At 37.7% G+C, this 19,370-nt stretch overlaps 1 protein-coding gene across 6 annotated transcripts in view; it reads left to right on the top strand.

The window, feature by feature from the left end:
* Positions 1-11,998, top strand: part of DGKH (diacylglycerol kinase eta) — a 162,923-nt gene extending 150,925 nt beyond the window's left edge. For all 6 annotated transcript variants that reach the window (XM_048295376.1, XM_048295375.1, XM_048295377.1 and 3 more), the window contains one exon: positions 1,566-11,998. In XM_048295376.1, the coding sequence (XP_048151333.1) occupies positions 1,566-1,618 (53 nt within the window). In that variant the 3' untranslated portion in view covers positions 1,619-11,998. The remainder of the gene's footprint in view (positions 1-1,565) is intronic.
* Positions 11,999-19,370: the final 7,372 nt, after the last annotated feature.

Here is a 19,370-nt window from a genome sequence, read left to right as displayed (position 1 = left end):
TTATGGACAAATCTTGAACTTCTTAATGCTGACACCTTTGTGCCAAAGTTCTGTGAAGGATGACGATCTATTTATAGTGCTGATAGTTTTCAACTGAAGAAACAACCAAGTATTTTTTCTCTCTAACATAACCAGAATTCAGTCTTGACTCTCTGAAAATTAAACCATCTGTTTAATCTTGGCTGTGCTACCTTTATAACAAAATAATTAATTCATGCCCATTTTACCACCCCTTTCTTTCAAAATTAAATACATGCTAACATTTTATAATAATATGGAATACAGATTTTCTGAGGTCTCTGTAGAAATGTAGATACAGTCTGCGTAGAGTACATACAGAGTAATATATATGGTTTCATTTTCCACTCTGTATGAGAAAATTTTTTTCAAGCTGCCTAATTATACTCCTTTCTTTTTGATGTCTTTGTAATGGAAAAATCTTCCTATTAAAATGAAATGATTTCTATTTCAGGAAAATAGTGAAACTTTTCTAAGTTTTTTTTTTAGTTATTTAGCCACAATCTATTTATATAAGGATTTTTGTACAACTGAGTAGTGTTTGACTCTGCTGATTGCTCAACACATGCATTTTAAAGACTTTTTCATAGCTGGGTTTTACAGATAAGGGAAGCAGATTTCCACCAAACTGAAGTGAAAATTCGTTAGTGTGGTGGGGGATCATTAGCACAGCTGGGCATCCCATTGTGCTTCTCTGATCATTGGACCAGTCAAAATTGAAAAAGGATGCTGCTAAAGCTATTACTAATACTGGAAGAAGTTTGCTACGAAAAATTCTTGTCTGTTGTTGCATATAGACATGGGTCTGGAAACCAATAATGGAACCATTTCAGCTGATGTGAATGATTTAGTGGTGGCTACAAGGAGAATTTACTCTTGTGCTTTTTATATTTTCCTTTGGGATATGACGATCATGTTTCTGAGAATTTTTCTTCCAGCTCTCTAATCAGGAACATCCATGCTAGGAGATGTAACCCTTTTGGAATGAAAAACAAATGCTTACTCTTTCTATTGCTCTCTAAAGGGAAGTTGTCCTACATGCCTGTAGCCATTACATCCACTTTCCCTTGAGAAACTGGGGATATGTGTGTTTGTTGATTAAAGCAGACATCATAGGGTCTCAGATCAAGTGACATTGCTGGACAGAAGTTATAATCCATCACATCCTACCAAGCATTTGATTGCTGTGTTAGAGAGGAGGCGGAGATTGTTCTCTTTATTTTGCCAGAAATTGTGAAAGGTGTTTGTATGTAGAAGTTAAGCCAGAGATGTTTTTGATATATATTGAATTGCCCTGGGTTGTCACTGTTGCAGGTAAGTAATTTTTTGTCTGCCAGACAGAGAGGGATTCATTGTATGCTCTGAGCAGTCTTTTTGTAAAGCAACTCTTGCTAACACTTCCTGGTTAGTGTTGATTGCAGTGAGCACATTTCTAGACATCTGTTGCATGGATAGATCATAATCAGTGGGTTTTCTTTTCCCCTTTTTTAAAGTAAACTTCCTTCTTTTTCTCTTTTTTTCTTTTTCTATTTTTAAATTTTCTGCAGGACCTGGGGATAACGAAAGTGGGTCATATGAAGCGAATTCTCCAGGGAATTAAAGAGCTCAGCAAGAACACCCCTTTGTCTGAAGTGTAATTATGCTGGTGCTTTCCTTAAAGAGAGAAGTTTGCTGGAGAAGCAAAGCTGTTGCAGGCACTTGGCTGTCGTTGTAGTTTACTCTATGGAAGAATAAGCACTGGTGTTTGTACAGGCTAGCATCTCTGAATTCTTGTGTGGTGAAGAACTTGCAGAAAGAGTACGAAAGGATTTGTGCCAAAAAAAAAAAGGAAAAGGTGATACATTCTGCAAAGACATTTTCTTGGTGTGTGAATTGGCCAGTTTGGATAAGCCCAGTTTGGTAAATTGATTGGTTGATGGTGAACTGCACTGACTGGAAAATATAATCAAGAAATGATTGCTTTGCCTACATGCAGCTCAGTATGCCTCTCTTTATGCTGCAGCAAGATGCCACTGTACAGCATGAGGTCATCTGGTTATCCTTCCGAGGCGTAGCTCTGTAAAACCTCCTGTGCAGGAGACCAGGATGTTTGGAAAGTTCAACACGTGAGCCTGGCAGTGCCGCAGGTATCCAGCACTCACTGGCCATGCTAAAAGAGGGGAGAGATACCTTGTGATACCATGAATGCAAACTATAATGCATGGTGTGCCTGCCTGAATTGTCTGTTGTTCTGTTGCATGACACATCTGATACTCTAAACACTTGAACAACTTTTTTATTGGTTTGAATGAGATTTAATTTATTGCTACTTGAGTGTCTTTTTTTTTTTTTTTTTCTTTTCAGTTTCAGGCACTTTTCTATTCTTCAGTGTTGTGTTATGCCTAAAATGTGTTCTACGACAAAGGGTGTGTGGGTGTGGAAACTTAGCATTTGTGCCATATTCAGCAGATTATATATGATTGAAACACTGTACAGTAAGATTTTTAAATATATCATGTACAGAAAGTTTATCAGGTAACTAACTTATAAGAATTTTTGAAAGACTGGTACCTCACAAAAATATCAATTGGCTTCCTGCATGGAAAATGATAAAGAATCTTCTCATGGTGCATTTTAATGTAGTTATTCAGTTATCTTAAACATCTGTAGCATATTTGAACTTTTAGACACTAATGGTTTTATTTATTCTATTGTTCAAAAGCAGGTTTAAAGATTAATGAAATTTTCTTAAAGGAAGATTTAATTTTATTTATCATACATAAGAAGATATTTAAAATGTAGCAGCTGATTTGATTTTTGTGGGGTAAACTTTTATTTGTTGCTAATTAACTATTAATTTAAAAATGCATCTGTGTGCATTTCTTTAAAAAGGTATCAATTTGTTTCTTGACAGCACTCCTACATCAGTAGACCGTAGAAATTAAAAAACCCTAGACTCTACGGTTTTACACTAGGCATGCTAAGATGAATCACATGCAAGATAGTAATCCATGAGTGTAAACAGTTTAAAACAATTAAAACTCTCTTTGTTTAGAAATTGCTCTAGACCAGAGTTTGTAAGGTTATTTACAATTTACTTAAATGAAACAGGTTCATAATTTAATTTCCTGGTTAGCTTTCCACAAAAGTATTAATCTAGTTGGAAAATAATTTTTAGATATCAACAAAAAAAATCCTACTTAAGTGTTTGAGATGAGATGATGTTGCACCCCCTGCCAGAAAACTTGCACAGAATTGCTGTCTCCTTGCTGCTCCTAGCAATGTATTGTTGCAGCACAAGGAACACTTGACTTTTACTTAATCAAGTAGCTTTGATGTTTCTTGCACGTTAAAGAGATCTTAACATCTATTTCTGTTTTCCTCATGGGCAGCAGAGTAAGGTTTCATTTGATTTTTACCAAAACTTATTTCCTCATACAAAGGGGCCAATGTCAAGTACAGCATCCTGGTTTTGCCCTCCATTTCTCATGCGTGTGACAGGAGCTGTTCCATGGCAAGTAGATGGGACTCATACCTTGGAAAGTAAAATCTATTCTCTTCATTGTTTTATTGGAGAAAAAAAAAAATCAAAAGAAGCAAAACAGGTTTAATTTATATCTTATTGTAGTTCTTTGTGTTCTTGCTGCTGTAGGTTCAACAGGCACCACTCTGGGAGTTCTGTGGTTTTCTGGTTAAAAAAAACAAGTAAAAGGCTATTTGCTCTTATGTTTTCCATAAAAAACAAACAAAAATGCCTTTGCCAAATGATATGATTTTCATGCTGTTGTATAAAAAGCATATGCAAAAATTGGAAAGTTAGGCAAACAATGGAAAGTTTGTTGGTTTTGGTTTTATTTTAATGTACTTGATATTCACCCCTTTAATGACTTTCAGGTGACATCTGCCAAGTCTTTGTAAGTTTTATTTCCTTTTCTCTTTGGTTCTCCATAAGCTACACTGTATTTTAACATGTGGCAGCATTCTAGCATATTGATATTACAGTAGAAAACACATTTAATCTTCTGGTCTATTCAAGGATATAATACATACAACTTTCTTCGCTTTCCTGATTGTGGGATACAATCTCTTTACAACTTTCAGCCTTGCTGTATGCAATGCATTAAGATGGGCTATGGAACAGGATCTCTTCAAGTCACTGTAGATGTCTATGCTGGGTATATTAAAAAATGGGAGCTGCTTTTAGGCAGGGAAAATGGGCAAATGTTTGTAGCACAACTTTCTCATGGCACTCCTCAAATTACCTCAGTATAGGACAACTGATCAATGATCATTTTTCTAAATGACCACCAAAGAATTCAACTTTGATTGTCCTAAGCATTTTTTTTAAATGCATGAGTAGAAAAAAGCAAAACTGTAAGCATCATTTATGCTGTATTTATTAGAAGCCCAGGAAAGCAAATTTTATGCAACTCTATGCCTTAGACGAGTGGTGGCTATGAAGTGCAAATGCGTCTGCCAGGGAGGCTCAAAATATTTTACAGAGGTTCTCTGTGGAGGTCATGGGTAGTAACTGTGTTTAAGAGATTTGGCTTTTCTGAAGGCTTTTGAACACAGTGTTACTCTCTCATGATTATTCTAAGTATTGAGTTTTTTTCCTTACTGATGTAAAAGTCCCAGCTCCTAGAACTAAGTACATAAATAGCTACATTTTTTAATGAACTGTATTCTCCCTAATTTAATCCTGCTGTTAAAAAGCGCTTCAAAGCACACATCCCAATATTTCAACAAAACCAGTGTAAACACATCCCTAACAGCAGTTAGTTTTTTAGAAAACAAGATCCTGTGGAGCCTGATTCAGCATGCTAGATTTATCAAGACAATCTCTATACAAGTTTACTGGATGAATTTTTTTTGCCCGAGTCGAATACACATGATTTCTGTGTTCAGTATACATTAAAGTCTGAAAGGAATGCAGAGTAATCTGCATTTTTTTGTAGTGGCTCCTATTCATACAGATGAAAAGCTCTACACCTCAGAGAAAGGAACATGAGAAGTGCATGTTTTAAAATGGCAGCAGGTTGCTAAATGTATGTTTCTGTTTTGTCATTTTCAAATAGGATTTTCTCAGTTCCCTGTATTTGATTGCTGTAGCAATCTCTGATTTAGGTCATACAAGTTTTGCCTTTATAAAGCCTCATGCCTTCTTCTTAGAAACGGAATGAAATCAAGCAAACTCAAGGTTGTAGGTAGGTGTTGGAGATGTTTTGCAATACTTCAAAGAAAAGAAGGTTCAAAAATCAATTTTTTTTTTACATGATGGCAAGTGCAAGTTTTCTTTGATACATTTTTATGTATCTCCCCTTAACCACTATTCTTTCCTCCTGAATGTCTCTTTCTTTCAAAGAAAAATACTTTGAACTTGGAAGAGCAGTAAAGTGTAAAGCATATGATCAAAAACCCTCCCACACTATTTCATTCCAGTATTTCTTGTTTTGGGACTGGAATTAACATGCTTGTTCCTGTAAATAATAAATAGAAATCATCTTTCTCTCTCTATCCCTGCCCAAAGAAATTAATACTGCAATATTGCATAACTGTAATTCAAAGGAGAGGTATTGATTTTTTTCTTAATAAACATCCATTTTATATCTTCCTATGCTTTTTGTAGAGAAATAGATAACCTGCCAATTTTACTTTTTAACTGAACTCACTCATGCTAATTTAATGAAAATGTCATAAAGCCTTGATAATGAGCATGGCTTACTTCAAGGGTAAAATTATCAGTGTTTTTCAATGCATCTGGTCTTCATTTTGGGAAGACTGGCAGGAGACCTTTTTCACATGTCATGGAAAATTAATATATAAAACAAATATGAGAGGATGTTCCATAGTCTTACTTTAAAAACAGTTATAATAATGGACATGTAAGACAAAACCCCCCACGGTGATTCCATTTTGCTTGATGCTTCCTGTTTATGATTGCATTAGTAGTGTTTACAGCTGTTTCTGCAGTGCTCTCTCTGTGCCCCTAAATATTAAGTTCTTGCCTATGAGTTCAACTGTTCTGGTAATTAATAATTAGCAGTGTAAAAAGTTTTTGTGAAAGGTAAAGTCACAAGGAATTTATATGGTTGAGGATAACTGAGCTGGAGCAATTTATTTACAACCAGGAAATCATCTTGTCACTCGTATGAGTAAGTGAGAGAGACACACAGAAAATAAGATTAAATAAGTCATTCTAAATTTATTTTTTCACCCCAATAACTTAAGTACCTCTCAACTGCAGCATCCTGTATACATTTATAACACAGGCTGTCCCATATTTTTGATTCTATTTTCATGGATTGTACATTTTGTGGTATGATTTTCATATCATCAAGGGTTGATGCTGCTTATTCTAACTACAAAGATTTAATGTTTGCAAGAACTGTACCTGACTGTCTTAAGTAAAGGAACAAGTTTTTGATGACTTGAGGAAGCTGAGGAGTTTGGACAGGACTTAAAATATCTCTGCTTCCTCTTCAGAGATGAATGGTAGCATCAGCGGGATTGATAAAGCATCATTTGGTAATTATCAGTATAAAATCTTTACTGGTTGTATAAATTCCTGTATTTATATCTAGAGTATAGTGTGGAATGGATATTTTTTACAAAAAGAAAAAAGTTTTCTAGTTGTTTTCTACTACTGTAGCATTAGGTTTCATAGCTCTTTTAAGTGTTAGGTTATGTACTTGAAATGTTTGTTTCTGCCATACAGAAGTCCAGTCTGTTTCTCAGAAATTATAATCCATTTAGAAGCCATCTGGAGACCTTGAGAAGACTCTTCCTGTAGCCAGTTGCTTGTATTAGTGGGGCAGAAGAAGCTGGTGCCTCATTTATGTTTAACACCAGTCATGACTTTACTAATGTTTTTACATCGCTTCCCTGCTTCTGGCAAGATGAGACCCTTGCATGTCTCTCCATGGTTTCCACTCAGAAGAGCTGGACAGGCAGGCCGGGAAAAAGTTGTAGGATACTTCAGGAGAGCAAGATAGACCAAGGCTTCAGGCTCCAAAGCCTAGTATAGCCATGGTGGACTAAAATCCTTTAAAGTTATAGTTTTGCAATCCCTGCTGGAAGCTCTATCTAACAATTAACACTAGCTACTGGAATGCCCTTGGAAAGAGAAGTATTTTGGCAAACGCTACCAGCTGTGTAAGACATTGAAAATACTGAACATCATGGTAGCTATTAGTAGGACAAATATCCAAGTGACCAATGAATATTTTATTCTATGGAACAAATACTTTGGAAAAATACAGTTTGTAGGATTATTCAAAGACTAGTGTGAGGATTGAAAAGCTGAATACAAAAGCAATGTGGTGCAAAGTTTAAAGTCATTTGCTACTATCTTTTTCCAAATTCATTGGAAACAACTATTTTAGGGAGCTGTGTTTGATCCAGGTATAGCTATACAAGAGCATGTGAACTGGAAGGTGGAAACAGGAAGAAATGAATTAAAAGTAAAATTGGATAGTTTGTTTTTGTTATGGAAACTGTGTGAAAAGCCAAAAAGAAAATCTCCCCAGTGCCCCAAATCCCTTCTATGACTTTTTAAAGTGAATTAGTATTTTAAGTCCTAATTTTATTAAACTAAAGCATTAATTGGATAAAAGATATTTTAGTTTCATTAATAACCTGAAAGTGCTATTAACTGGGAAAGAGTTAGAGACATAATTATGTTTTTCTCCTGGTGTTAGTTGAAGTAAACTCTGTTTGGGACTAATACTCTTTGCAGTCACAGTCAATTATTTTGTGAATGGGGAGGTTGAGGAAAGCCATTCGAAGCTGCTTGGTCTTGCTTTTCAGGGAGGGGTAGAGCACGTGTGCTGAAAAGTAGGGCCTGGAAGCTCTTAATGAGAATTTTAAGGATACAAGATTTTCTAGTTGGACAGTTTAGGAAGATTTACAATGAGCACACAGGCATGCAGATACTCACTTTGAAGGTTCCTGGTAGCACTGTCCTCTCACAAGATGCCATGGCTATACATTGAATCAGGCATTTGGACTGTGTGCTTAGCCAGATTCCAGAAGATTTTCTGCAGGCATCTGTCACTTGTGGTGTCTGTACTTTCTGCCTTGGTTTTATGTCTCCTTAAATCCTTCACCTTGAAAAATGCAGTTGTTCATATACGACAAAAATTACCAATTTTCCAACTCAAGGAGCACAGCTTGTGAACCTGTCCTGAAATAACCTGTTTCATTAGCCAGCTTTTTACATCACAGCCTTTGAATCCTAAAAGATCTGAAACTATGGCACCTTCGTAGAGCTGCCAGTTAACTTAGGAATTAATATGCTTTTATGTTGACAGGATCATCAAAGGGCAAGGTGGTATGCACAGTGGCAGATGAGACATGCAATAGATGGGATTTGTGCATAAAGTGTACAAGCTGTTGAGGTGCTCCTGAAAGGGGAAGAGGGCCTGATCTCTGCACCTCCCCTCTGGCCTTTCCTCGTTGCTGTCATTGCCCACAAATAATTTAATGTCATCTGATATTAGCAGCTTCTTGTCTTAATTCATGGTGACAGCAAACCTATCAGTCACTACTAATGAAACTTCTCACTGTCACATCTGTCTGTCTAGAGCAGGTATCTTCAAGTGTTGAGCACTGTGGAATTGCATTAATGTATTTTTAGTGATGTTCTGGCATTTAAGAAAGGTAAGTTTCATCTAAAGGTATTTCAAAGGTTCAGAGAGGATGCCAACCCAGCATGGGTGGTTTCTGTCATTAGCCAGGCTTGTAACTTACGCTGATATTCCAGTCAAGTACAACTGTTAGGTAATTCTGTAGTAACATCCCCTTACCTGCATGCGTGGATGCATGAAGTACACATGGAAGCCTTGCAGAGATGTGACACTGTCTAGTTCTCTGCATAATTCATATTTGTGTCTAAATAGCAGTTTGTAGCAAAGAGCTGAAACACATGATTTCCACTCAATCCAAGCCTATATTCAATTGAAAATGAAAACATCTAACATGGTTTGTCCGGGCCTAGGTAAAAACTGGTGTGTATTCAGTAGTTTCTCCCCTTCTTCCTGCTCATTCCACAAGGAAGTTCATCATCTTTGCAATCATATAGATCTGTTGGGACTCAGGCATATGCTGTGCTTTAAACAGAACTTTAGGCCCCTTGGAGATTGTTCTTGTATTTCAGTTTTAGCATTTACATGTAAGCCTACAGATGATTTGGGTGAAGAGAAATTGCTCCTCACATAAAAGTGATCCTCAGATTGATCATGGGTAGACTTTTAAATGCCATACTTATGAATGTTGTTCTCTTGCCAGTATTTGTGTGGATGTGTGTAGATATGTAATATCTAGTTAGTAGTGTGTATGTGAAAGCACACCTGTACATAGAGATGTATATACATACCCTGGTTTTGCCCAATATAACGATGCCAACTTGTGTGTAGAGCCAAAAAAAACTTAAAACTATACAGTGCTTGAGATGCTGCATTGTTTTTATTATAGTATTTTTTATATCAGATGAATTGCAGGATGTTTACAGATGCTTATTAATATTTAACTTATACAATGGGGAGGCAGGATGTTTATGATTGTTGTCAGCTAAAGAATTGTATATGATTCTGAGTGAAATTTTGGCTTTTTTGAAATCCTTGGCAAAACTCCCATTGATCGCACTGGGGCCAAGATTAAACCCCTCTGAATCTATTGTTTACTGGCTATTTTCCTACTGTGATATTTTTTTTTAAATGATTGAAATGTATTTATTTTTTCCCAATGTGAAATCTGCAGTTTCTATTTGGATTTTTCTACGGAACCTGCAAACTACAACACAGGTGGGAATATAAGCCTCAGAGAATGTATAGAATTTTTCATTGATCTGGTCCTTGAATATGTCTAAGAAAATACCTTCTAAAATAACTTTTGTAAGATTTAATACAGAATCATCTAAAAAGAGATCACCTTTCATGCCTCTCTCCACAAAGAGGGAATGCAATGTGGCAGGTGAATGTGAAGAAGTATTCATTGATAAATAAAAAGTAGTCCTGTCTGTTTTCTATACCTACTGATCTCATGCAGCTCACCTGTCTCTGCAGATCTGGTATGAGACACTTGAAGTACCTTATCCAAAAGTACCTTATTGGGAAAAAAAAAGTTACATAGTAAGTATGTGGCTTTAAGCTTCTTATCAAGACGTGGAGGTATCTTCAGAGCCAGTGTGTTGAATAATTTTTAATATTCCATGGATGAATTAAAATGATGAAAATGTTAAGTGGTAAGGCAAGCTGGACAACTGCTTGACATTAGAGAAATCGCTTGTCTAGAGGCAGAAGGATCAGTTCTTTAATAGCACAATGGAAGAAAAATACCGTAACGCAGCGCTTCCTAAATCCCTTTCCAGGGTATCTTTTAATTGTGTATGCTTGAAGTGTATTCTTCCTGTAAAAAAACCCATATGGCTGTGAAACAGCTAAACAGATGCATCCTAATTTCTTCATCTAAGGCTAAAGTATCATTTTCAAACAAGAGCTGTCGTGCACTTTGAAATACATGTGTTGGGAACAGGTAAGTTTATATTCGTCATAGATAGCTGTCCCAGGGATAGTCGGACTTGTAAAATGAGGTAGTTATGTTAGGGTTATCAAAAGCTGAAGAAATAGCAAAGCAGACACAGTCCTTCATTAGGCTCTTTCTGAAGATGTCTGTGCAAATGCCCACCACTTCCTGGAATCTTTTCCTAGAATTTTGTTTAAGAAAGGATCATATTCAGATTCCTACTCTTCCCCTTCCTAATAAGACAGGAAGTATGCACCTTGGTTGAACTTTCTAGGAGTTTGCTGGCTGTAGAAACAGACCTCAAAAGAATAAAAATTCGAGGCAGTCAGTAGGCTTGTGAAGGATACACAGGGCTCTGTCAGGGCTCGTTAGACTGCTAATGTGGATCTGATCACAGATTTCTGGAGGAAAAGCTCCTGTGGTGCTCCTGCTGCACTTGGTGGCAAGGCTCCATGGTTGCTAGTGGGAGCAGATGGGTGCCCAAGCAAGCAGACACCTTTCCTTTGCATGTTGATTGTCTTTCTGCAATTCTGATCAGGACTGGAGTTCAGGACACACCTTTATTTGTCTGCAAAGCTTGTGATAGCTGAGGAAATGAGGAGGAAGTGGCTGAAGGTCTGGATTCTGCCTTTGGTTTCCTGCCAATGGAGCTGGTGTAAGACTGGGGGCAGTTTAGTTAACCTTTGAGTGCCTCACTTTCTCCACCCATGAGAATAGGGATGCTCACCCCCTCTGTACAGCTCCCTTGAGTCCTGTAGGAGAGCAGTGTTATATAAACAGCTGAGTTTTACCCACACTATTATATGTAATAGAAATAAATGACTTCTGTCCATAACACTGCAAGAATTGCTTTTCCTAGTTCCAGTTCCCTTTGATGACCTACATCCTGACTACATCCTGGGTAGTCAGTTTTGAAGCTTAGCAATTGCTCTAATACTTAGAATTACACACACAGCAGGCTCTGTTGCTGCAGAAAAGAGTAAAACTTTAAACTGCCTGACAAAACTTGCCAATGAAGTATATCTAACAGAGCAGGGGTGTAACTTTTGGCTTTATTTACTTGTAATAATGGTAAGGAACAGTGAATTTTGTTTGTTTACATACTGTTTACAATGGCACAGTTTTATTTTTAATATATAAAAACAATTGAGGTATTTATTGCATATACTATTTTAAAGATGTTTTATGTGTTTTCACCTTTGGAATATATTGTTACATTTCCTTGTACAGATAATTTGGGTGGCTTTGTTAATATAGTTAGTAATTTTTATGACTACTAAGTGACCAGTTTTCCGTGCCTTTTTATTGTTGGATGCATGATTACATATTTATTATTGTATGGAAGTCACTGAGATGTGTATTTTTGTATTCTGCTGGAAGCAATGGTTGATTTTATTGTACATGATAAGAGATGCCTTCCATAACAGGCACTCGTATGAGATCTTCCTTCTCAAATAAACAGAATGCATTCAATGTATATAAGTCCTTGAATTTATTTTGTGTCTAGAAATCAGTGGAAATGCTTGAACATCATGACACTGAATTTTAGATGTTACCCATTCAAAATGTGGGCTGCTACCAATGTCATCAACTCTAAACCAGAATTCCCCATCAAAATCAATACAATCTCAAGTCTTTGGCACAGTGCAAGACTTTGGAATTTAAAAGAAAACTCTGTGTGTTAAAACTACATAAAATTTGGATGAATGACTATGGAGCGTTATTTCTACTCAGTCTGCCAGGGACTGCCTGAAAATTGTTTTAAATTAGAGGCTTTGAACACAGCTTTTTCACATCCTCTAAATGGCTATGTGCAAACCCAGATGTAAGTAGGTCACTGTGCATGTAGATGTTTACATTTGTAGGGATCTTCCACTGGATCTTGCTGCCACACAGCGTATTAAGTGCGAAAACAGATTTGCATTTGCATCCATGGTAACAGCAGTCATTAAACCAGAACATTCAGTAGCACCTGTTTTTCTACAGGTAAGTGGCAGTAAAGCAAGCACATTTTTCCTCAGCAGTATGGACTGTGCCTTGCTAGCACAAACCCTGATAAACACTCACGGGGGTTGATCCAGAGGGCCGTTCTGCAGGCAAGCATCAGCTGCCGTGTTGTAGGTCAGTGAGCTACTAAGCTGTTCTTAGCACAAGATGTGATGTGAAAGTAACCACAATCAGTGGCATATACAGAAGGAAAATTATAGTGTACAGGAACCTAAGTCAGTTCATGAAGGCTGTAATCCTGTGATCGATGAAGTTGTCTCGTGGTTGGGATTCCATTGTCCTGAATGACCATATGCTGGAGAGGCAAATTTATGGATAACCAGAAAGCTTAAAGGTCAGTGCTGGGGGGTTTAAGGCACCATGAATTCCAGGTGCTTACAGTTCTCTTAGGATTGAAGCCTGTACTTTAACTTAAGGTGTGTTTTGGGAGTCTTTAAACCAAAATGGTTGGTTTCAATAATCAAAGCAGTGGTATAAATGAGAGACTGCAGTAGGAGAAATAACTCATGGGGTAAAGTAGGGGACACCACTAGGAATGGCACTCTGCAGTACATGAGGAGACTGGGTGTGATGGTGCTTGGACACCAGGAACTGTCCAGAATTTCTTCTAGTAGTTAGACTGCACAATAAGGTAGGCTTCCCACAGTACATCTTGACCATAAATTAGATTTCTGGGAATAAGAAGTCAAAGAATGTGAAAAAAAGTAGTTGGATTATAAACCTTAACCTGGGAGATGCACTGAGGGAACTTTTTAATAATTTTAAGAAAAGTTTGGTAAATGAGTGAACTGTTCACACCACATATTAATACTTGTGGCCTATAATCAATCCGTTCATGTCAGTGGCACCAAATAGCTGATTAAGAGGTCTGAAATTGTGCTTTTAACTCCTATAACTAAATTAATAAAAATCTGAAGAAAAGAAGGTGGTAGACAGGCAAGCATTGAAATTGGACATGCTGAAGCAAATCTAACAGAGCTATTGCCCAGAGTTATTTTATCAAAAAGGGCTGTCTAAACCAGCCCTTGTCTAATACAAAATCTAAATGTCTTGTCTAAAACAAAATCTAGTAGCAAATTATTTCAAAAGGTTTAGTGGGGATGGCGTGATCAACTACAAGGGCAAAAGTGAAACAGGTGCAGTATTAACATCCCATGTTAATACTAAACTATTGGAACAGAGAGCATAGTAAAAAGTGATAAACAAAAATTATTTTTAAATTATGCCATTCAGGCCACTAAAAGTTTGTGTTTAGATTAAAATCTGCCCATTCTGGAGGCAGATATAGAAGTATGGCATTAAACTGAATTGGCTGTGTATTTAACTAGTTGTTTGCCCCGTTTCCTTCGGAGTTATTGCAGACTGCTTCCTAATTACATAAATGCAGTTCTGATCATATTTATAACTATACTTTTTGAAAATAAAATATGTCAGTGGAGCCATGGCCTTGATCGTCCGCAGCCATCTAATGGTAGGAAGATGTCATGGATTGAATCTGTCTTGAAAGCATGACAAAACACAAGGCAGGTGCAATAGCTTCTGTCCTGGCGAAATGCACACAGATGAGTGAAAGCAGCAGCTGGCCCATGCCCTCCTGCTTCAGATGGGAACTGAGGGGATCTACACGGAAGTGCATCTTTCTTTTTATAGAGGGAGAGATGAGACATGTCACGGTGATGAAATGGGACATCCTGGGATGTGGCAGATGCCTCACTGAGGCACCAGGATTTTTTGCTCCAGCTTTAGTTTGCATTTCCTTTCCCTGACAGCAGTGCACAGCTGTGCCTCCACTTGCCCCTCTGAACTCATTCCTCCCCTCTGCCCTTTTGCTGTTATTTGCATCTCCCATGGCTCAAAGGCTTCAGCCCTTCTCAGGTACCTACCATAATTTCCCAATTACACTCTGCCAAGTGCAATTTCCTTTCTTCAATTTCATTAAAAAAAAAATCCATCTGCTGCCTAGCGACATTAATGTAACTGCAGATATGAGTTCTCCTGGCAGTCAGGCTATCCTCTGAGTAGAGCAGTTCATTAATTAGAATCAGATATGTAATACCTCTGAATCCCTAATGCATGTCCCTGGTAATAATAATAATAATAATAATCTGCTAATGGTGTAATGATTCAACTGACAGGGTGTTTTCCCTCCCTCCGAGGGAACAGTGCTTTGCTCAGACTTCCTGGGCACAGCGTTTCCAACCTGCTGTTGAAGCCATCAGTACTCTGAAGGTCAAGTCACACAGGAGCCTGCAAGTGGTGTAAGAGTATGTACTTGTGATTTATGCTTGATGACTTATTTTCCAACTAACTTGCAAAAAAACATTAATCCAGTCAATCAGAAATTTTAGGGGGCTATTTTCAGGTGAATAAAAAGGAAAAAAGCTCAGGAAGTTGATGATGCCATGGAGCTGTTCCCAAACATGGGTTTTTTGGAGTAAGGGGAAGTTGTTTTCGTATGGATTGTAGGCTCAGAGGTCACTTCAGAGTACCTGCACTGAAAGCTCAGTGTTAATGGTTTCAGGCTATCCTTTCTCCTACACCAGCTTCTATAAACTCTGGGAGGAGCAGGTGGATTCTGGGGCCAATTCCTCATCCAAGGCAGAGCAACAGTTCAGAGGAGAGTGCCATACCTGGAGTGTGTGGGCAAACCCTTCCTGAAATTAAAACCCACACACTTGAATAAAACAGAAAGTTACAAAGTGAGTTTTTCTTTTTTAAGCACTGACTTTCTGTGAAGACGACCCTTATGTGATTCTGCTCTGGCATTCCGTCTCTCACTTCCTCTCTTCTGGGCCTTCACTTTCCACACCAGCATGTTTTGAGCATCTTCTTTCAGGTACTCCACAGGCTGTAAACCCAAGGAAATGTAGGTACAGGGGCGACACTCCAGATAAGAGGAGGGAAAGCACCAAACAGCATTGACTGCCTTGTAGAATCCAGTTGAAGTACAAAATTATTTTTCCAGATGCCAGTTGAAGTCACATCTTTCTTTTGTTATCTTACTTATCAGAAGAAAATAATTGAATGAGTTTATATATGAATAAAAATCAAATATGTTCCTTAGAGAATTTACAAAGAAAGGCTACACAGGGAGAGATGGAGGAGACAACACCTGTGCAAGCTCTGCTCTATCACAACATCAAGAAATAACCAGCATAAATTTTACAGTTGCAGTGTGAAACCTTCACAGAGTTATCTTAGGGAGGTATATATTGCTTTTCAAATCAAATGTCCTCAGAATTAAAATTTTCAATATAATTTTATCTCCCTGTGACCACTGGGCCATAAAAACAATTACACTCTCATTCCCAGAATCTTAAGCCTATTTAAATTATTGATAGGAGTATTAATTAAATCTTTCAAACATTGTGGAAAGAGTAGTCAGGGCAAATGATCTTAAACAGTTGAAAACTACAATAACAGTTATTTCAGGACAATCAATCATCATTTATTTCTCAGTCAACAAGAACCATTGTTAATGGCTGATTAAGCTCAATTAAGGTTTGATGGAAGCATTAGTTTTTAAATAGAAGTTAAATTATTGTATCATTTGCTAGCAGGATCAACAATACATCATGGCTTATCTTTTCAATATAAATCCCCTCTCAAAACATATTTATTTTGAAAACAAGATTCAATGTCCTGTGTTTTCTTAGATGGCTGGGCAATCTGGGTTTTTATTAAAGAGTTTTTCCCTTGCTGGATTAATTGGAGAAAAATTTGGAACCTAAACCCTTGTGGTTCTTTTACATCTGTTTAGCTACTACCCAGTTTAAATGCTTCTGATATCCAGACTAATCCCGGGAGGAGTGGAAAGAAATAATACTTTTCCTTAATTTAGAGAGGACTCCTATCCTCTGTAGACCTACTTGCTTTGTGATTTTGGGAATCTGACCATCAGGTTGCCTTTGGGTTCATAGAGGGGTTTTGCCTCAAGGAATCACAGTGCTGAAAAGATGTTACATGACATTTTACCAACCCGTTAATATTCCGATTCTGGCTTCCAGGTTCACTTGTTGGTGCCATCAGTTTCCCACCTCCCAAACTAAACAGAGAAAAATGAGAATTTTAGGGTGCATGCCATGTTAAAATTCTGTTGCACCTTAGTTTTGGACACTGAGTGACTCTGGTGTGTAAGGCATCAGCGATCCTAAGATGTGTGTAATGATGCTGTTGAAATTTCTTCTTAAATCACTTACTATTTCACCAAAGCTTTGTTTGCTTCCAATATGATCTAATTTTTTCTTTTGTTTATTTAGTGGTTCAAAGCCTGTATAGTAAATCAAAGTTTTTCTTTTGCATTGACTCTTTTTACTGGCCCAGAATAGAAGTTATTCTCTTTTAGAGATACACAAATTACAACTGTTAGGAAGACTTTCCCAGAAGATATTCAATACCACAGCTGAAATGCAGTTTCTCTGTCTGAATCCCACACTTTGCAGGGCAGCTGCATCTCTTACCTTCCATTCTCCTTTGGCCTCTGTTTCTTTTAGGGCACCCAACGCCAGCACTGGTGGTGTCTCTTCCTTTTGACAGAGGATTAGCATTTTACAGAGCCAATGAAGTTTTAGCATGACTAGTATGATGTATAAAAAACATGTACAGCTTGTGCAAATTGTACTTTTCATCTTCTCTTTCACACAGAAACAGATGGGATTGCCCATTTCCTTTAAAAGCAGGCCACCTAGTGCTTGCAGAGCTTCAGCACAGAGAGAAGACCACTGCCAACACTTGGTTTGCTCCCTCCCTCATTTGAACTCCCTTCAAACCATGGAGCTGCTCACCCACTTTTCAAAACACGCTGTGCCACCATGCAACTTAAATGAACAGAAACTTTAGCTTGTTGATTTCACAGGCCTGTTCCCTGTCTGGCTCTGTGCTACTTGCTTTGCTTCAGCACTGGGTTTTGTCAGACCCCTCTGTCAACCAACATTAACGACCTAATATGGCCAAGAGGCATCAAGGAACGTGGCAGTGTGGTTGGGATCAGCTGGATTAATGAGCTAAGCCAAGGGTAGAAGGATCTAGCACCAGGACTGGCCCAATGAGGAGGCAGTACTGAGAGAAAAGAGGAAAGACAAAAAGGAAAGAGAGGACAATATTCCCCTTTCACCACCACCAGCAAGCTGGCAGAAATCACATCTCAGGTTCACCAGAGAAAAAGAGAATTAAGGTAGAAACACTGACAGGTTCTCATCCTCCAGACTGATACCAGGGCACTATAAGAGGAAAAAAATATGCCCCAGTCCTTTACACAGGCTATTAAAAAATGATGAGCCAGTAGTATCCATACTGGAATGTGACATCTCTAAAGACAGCAGAAAAGAACAGCCTGGAATGATGTTACTAATTCTGTAGCTGTATGCCTAGACATGTAACCAGTGTCCCAGGAAGATACTTGATCCCAGCATTTTGCTGGAGCTTCCTTTCCTCCTCCTAGTGAGACAAGAAGACCCAGACACCTGCTGTTACTATTGGTCCTGTGGCACTTCTCATAGAATGTCTAAATTCTGGTGAAGGTAAATCCTGTCTGAATTCTGTTTTGGATAAATTGGTTAAATCTCCCGGTGAGAGGTGAGCTTGGGGTGTTTTTTGCATATGTAAGAAGTGTAAATATTGAGTTATGCAGCCCTTTATATTGTATAGCACAGCTAAATTCAGTCCTGCATGGCTGCCAATGTATTTGGCAATATTCTCCTTTTATTGTATGGGTTTAGCCTTTTAGTTAAAATGAAAAATAAAAGGAAATTTAACACTAGCTAAACTAGCTAAATTAACACTAGAGGATCAATCTGTATCACTAATAAGAAAATTCCTGGAAAAGCTATGTCTTAGACTGTAAATTTTGAGAAAATTACTAAATGACAGAAGTGATAAATAAGTGTTTTCTGTATTTGTTCTGCATTGGATAATGGGCCCCTTCTTATATCTTTTGTTAACTACTGTCAAGAATACAGGCTGGACTGTTGGATCTGGGATGAAAATGCTGACATTTCTATAGTGGTAGGAAATTTAATAGAGAAAGACTTCTAAACAAGCTTCTTTCAAAACAGAAAAAAGCTGTAATCTTGCTCCTCAGTGCTTTGTCTTGTTGGCAGAACTTTACTTTTGACTTAGGATCATTTCACATTAGCTCTGTATCATCCTGACAAGTCTCCTTCACCTGCAGTGTGCATCATTATCTTTCCTGAGAAGAACTGGAGAACACCCACACTAAAAGGCCTCAGCAGAACACTTTAATGAATATAATGTATTTTCTCTAGCACAGTGTGTATTTTTCATTCACATACACATATATACTACCCTCAAATATACCATATAGCTATGCTAAGTTTCAACTTATTATTTATATTAATTATAAATATTAATTTCAAATTTTCAAATAATATCTTAAAACTCACCACCTGTAAAACTGTAATTAACTTTACTTGGAAATCCAGCCCTATAATCAATCATCAATATATACCAGGTTTCTGCAATCTCATCAAGTGAATTTACATAGAAAATTATCCTCCCCTGGCACACCTGAGACAGAAGGGGACAAAAAAGAAAAACAGCCTTGAATTAAAAGCAAGCGAAAAGAGAGAAAGCTATAATTTGTACTCTGGATCCTGACACATTTCTCATTTCACATACCAGCTACCAGGAGTGGCCTTGTGTGTTCTAAAACTGTCCCTCATAAAAGACGCCAAACTTCTATTTTTGTGATGGGGAAAAATGAGCCCCAAAGCTGCAAAGCTGCAGCATGCTCCTCCTCCCTGGATAATGAAGGAGACAGCAGGAGAAAGGGTGCCTTCAAGCAAACCTGTCTTGCCAGAGCCTGAGGGAACCAAGATGGGAAA

This window comes from Corvus hawaiiensis, chromosome 2 (assembly GCF_020740725.1).
Source record: "Corvus hawaiiensis isolate bCorHaw1 chromosome 2, bCorHaw1.pri.cur, whole genome shotgun sequence".
Classification (NCBI taxonomy): Eukaryota; Metazoa; Chordata; class Aves; order Passeriformes; family Corvidae; genus Corvus; species Corvus hawaiiensis.
The sequence above is the reverse complement of the archived record's forward strand: the minus strand, read 5'-3'. Positions and strand labels throughout refer to the sequence as shown.